The sequence below is a fragment of the Empidonax traillii genome, unplaced genomic scaffold (genome assembly GCF_003031625.1).
Source record: "Empidonax traillii isolate 1590-97213 ecotype Southwest subspecies unplaced genomic scaffold, ASM303162v1 scaffold2419:size40576, whole genome shotgun sequence".
NCBI lineage: Eukaryota > Metazoa > Chordata > Aves > Passeriformes > Tyrannidae > Empidonax > Empidonax traillii.
Genome location: NW_020957612.1, coordinates 20747 through 24823, shown reverse-complemented (window position 1 = coordinate 24823; position 4077 = coordinate 20747). Strand labels below are relative to the sequence as shown.

The following is a 4077-nucleotide window of genomic DNA, read 5'->3' as shown; positions in this document are numbered from 1 at the left end:
ATACCAGAGTGTTACAGCAATTTAAGCAGGCTGCTTTAACAGCTTTTTTAGCGCTGCCACAATTACATGCTCCAACTTTGCCGTATACCAAAATTTTACAAAAACCAAATGAATCCTTCTTTAATTTTGTTGACAGGCTGAGGGAAGCGATTGATAATGCTCCTAATGTCACCCCAGACCTTAAAGTCATTTTAACCAAAGAAATTGCCGTTCAAAATGCTAACCCGACTTGTAAACAACTTATAGCTTCCCTACCACCAGGAGCATCTATCACTCAAATGATAGAAGCGTGTGCAAGAGCTCCGTTAGTGGAAGAGGAGGCTAAAGCACAAATCCATGCAAACGCTTTAGCAGCGGCTCTAAAAACTAACACTCTACGGGGCCGAGGGAATTGGGGCTCTAAATCGAAATGTTATCAATGCGGACAGGAGGGTCATTTTAAACGTAACTGCAAAAAGACAACAGGAGAAAAACAGTCAGTAAATGGAAATTGTATGCGTTGTAACAAATTTGGCCATAAGGCAGCTGAGTGTCGCTCAAAGTTTAAAAAGGATGGTACCCCTCTTACTATGTCGGGAAACGGGAACAGCCGCGCTTGGAGGGACGCGGCCAAAAAATATCCCCAGAACCCATCAAAGTTCCTGGCTGCCTCGACGAGCTGTGCTCCGCCACCCGCGGAAGCGCAGGAGTCGATTTAGCCGTGGCAGAATCCGTAAATATTACTGATGAAAAGGTACATGTACTTCCTTCTACTGTTAGTGGACCTCTAGGTTATGGCCTATCTGCATTGCTCATAGGACGCTCATCTGCCTCAAAAAAGGGAATTTTTGTTCTCCCTGGTTGTATTGATGCTGATTATACTGGACCTATTGGAATTATGGTAAAAATTTTCTTCCCACCCGTTCATATTCCGGCAAGTAGCGCTATTGCACAACTTATTCCTTTTAAAGCTGTAGTCCCTCAAAAGGGAGAAAGAAGCAGAGGGGCAGGTGGTTTTGGTTCTACAGGTGTCCCTAATATTGCCTTCTGTCAACTTATCAGTGCGGAGCGTCCTAGGTGCAATGTCAAAATTTCTGGTCCACAGGGTGTGATTCTCCCTAATGTTCCTATGATGCTTGATACTGGTGCTGATGTTACTGTTCTTCCCATTTCAGTCTGGCCTTCCATATGGGAGCTAGATAGCGCGGGTTCAACCATTTCAGGCATTGGGGGAAGTCGCCTAACACAGGTCAGTAAAAATTTTGTTCTTTTTACGGATCAAGAAGGACATCAAGCGTGGGTGAAACCCTGTGTCCTGCACACATCATTATCCTTGCTGGGTAGGGACGTACTGTCTCAGTGGGGTGTCAAACTGACAACAAATTTTTGATCGGGGCCATTGACGGCAGCTCTCGCCCTACACTGAAATTAAAATGGAAAACGGAAACTCCCGTTTGGGTTGATCAATGGCCCTTACCTCAAGAGAAGCTGCAACACGTTCAGGAGTTAGTACAAGAGCAGTTAGACTTAGGCCACATTAAACCTTCTGTTAGCCCATGGAACACACCTATTTTCACAATCCAAAAGAAGTCAGGAAAATGGAGATTATTACATGACTTGAGGGCAGTAAATGATAGAATGGTTGATATGGGTGCCCTTCAGCCTGGCTTGCCCTCTCCAGCTATGTTGCCACAAAATTGGAACTTGTTAATTATTGATTTGAAAGATTGTTTTTTCACAATTCCCTTACACGAGGAGGATAGTGAAAAATTTGCATTCACAGTACCGTCTGTGAACCGTGCCGCTCCAGCAAAACAGTATGAATAGGTTGTATTGCCCCAGGGCATGAAAAATTCCCCAACAATTTGTCAATGGTTCGTAGATTTAGCTTTGCAACCATGGAGAAAAAATAATCCTGAGCTCATTACCTATCATTACATGGATGACCTATTAGTAGCCAGTCCTCAACCACTGACCCCTGAGAAAGAAAAGGAACTTGTTCACAATCTGCAAGCATTCGGCCTAGTAGTTGCAGCAGAAAAAGTACAAAAATTAGCGCCCTGGAATTATCTTGGCCTGTGTATCACTGAAACAAGAATCAAGCCACAGAAAACTAATATTGTTCCAAACATTCATAATGTCAATGATGTACAAAAGCTAGTAGGTGACATTCAGTAGCTGAGAACATTTTGTGGAATTACCAATACAGATTTAGCTCCTTTATTTGCATTATTGAAAGGCAGTTCGTCGCCTGCTGATCCTAGATCTCTTACACCTGAAGCCGCAGCAGCCCTCGAGATAATCTCGCAAAAAATTCAGGACTCAGGGATAGATAGACGAATCCTTAACTGTCCATTTACCATACTCATGTATAATCAGAACACAGAGGTCGTAGCAATAATAGCGCAATTGCCTGTCAATCGATCTATGATTTTACTAGAGTGGGTTTTTCATAGCAGTACTTTGAAAGCCACTGTCACTACTAGAGCAGATGCGATAGGACAACTACTTCTCAAAGCGAGAGAGCGTCTATGCACTCTTGCGGGATATGACCCAGAAAAAATCATTGTACCTGTTAAAAGTTTAACTTTAGTCGATTGGTGGATTCAAACCTCTGAGTGTTTTGCTTTGGCTACCCTTGGTATTCAGATAGATAATCACTATCCTAACCATCCATTGTTCAAAACTTCGTTAGTATTTGAGGAGATGCCATTACAGCAACAAAAACCTATATCAAATGCACTCACAATCTTTACCGATGCCAGCAGTAAAACTCAAAAGTGTGGTTATGCCTATAAAGATGGCAATGGCAATTGGGTTTCTCAAATAGAACAATTAAAAGGATCAGTTCAGATTTTGGAATTAAGAGCAGTTCTAATGGTATTTCAATCATTCCGTAACATCTCCATTAACATTGTGTGTGACTCTAAATATGTTGTTGGAGTAGTTACACGCCTTTCGCGTTCTTTATTGGGATCTTTTACCAACAAAGTGCTCATGGCCCTCATTATCCAAATGTGGAACGAAATTAATTTCAGGCGTTTTCCTTGGTGGATTACGCATATTCGGAGTCACCTCAATTTGCCCGGGGTATTGTCCGAGGGCAATGCCTACATAGATACTCAGGTGGCATCCCCAGTTTTACAAAACTCCTCCATACAACAAGCGACGTAGTCACATGCATTTTTTCACCAATCTGCTCGAGCCCTTCAGAAAACGTTTGGTCTCTCTCGACAAGACGCTAGGGCTGTAGTGGCCGCCTGTCCTGATTGTGCCAGACTCACACCACTTCAACAGGAAGGCACAAATCCCAGAGGTTTGCAGCCTCGACAGCTTTGGCAAACCGATGTTACTGAGTTTGCTCCCTTTGGGGTCCTTAAGTATATTCACGTAACCATTGATACTTGTTCAAAAGCTGTTTGGGCGACTGCCCATAAATCCACTAACGCTGCCGCCTGTGTTCAGCATTGGACATCGGCTATGGCTGTGCTCAGCTGCCCTGAAACCATAAAAACAGACAATGCCCCTGCGTATCTCAGCGCTCGAGTGCGTACCTTTTTGCTGCAATGGCATGTGAAACATATTACTGGCATCCCCTATAACTCAGGAGGACAAGCCATCATTGAACGCGCCCATCAATCTTTAAAACATTACCTTTCCATATTTAAAAAAGAGGGGGAGAGGAGTCCTCACGCCATAGTGGCAAAAGCCTGTTATGTACTGAACTGGTTGAATCCTCGAACAGAGAGTACTGAACAACCAATTTTTAATCATTTTATCAGCAATCCTAAGGATTTTTCACCCCATAACATTGATGTACAGACATTCAACCCGGTTTCAAATTGCTGGTCAGGACCTTATACCTTGCTAACATGGGGTCGGGGCTATGCATGTATCTCCACAGGTTCAACAACGAAATGGATTCCTGCTAAATGGGTTCGTCCCTGGATTGACAATCAACCAATAGATTCATCGAAACAGAAGGAACAAGACAATACGAACGATTAGATGGACAGGAGAGATCGATGGGAGGAACACCGAAATAGGCTATTTTGGCCCCCACGACCTCATGAAGAAGAACGGATATTAGATAAGTTG

General features: G+C 43.3%; 1 protein-coding gene across 1 annotated transcript in view; it reads right to left on the bottom strand.

The window, feature by feature from the left end:
* Positions 1-433: 433 nt before the first annotated feature.
* LOC114071916 (antigen peptide transporter 2-like) overlaps positions 434-4077 on the bottom strand; it is a 12574-nt gene continuing 8930 nt past the window's right edge. The window contains exon 9 of the mRNA XM_027909799.1: positions 434-448. Within this exon, the coding sequence (XP_027765600.1) occupies positions 434-448 (15 nt within the window). The remainder of the gene's footprint in view (positions 449-4077) is intronic.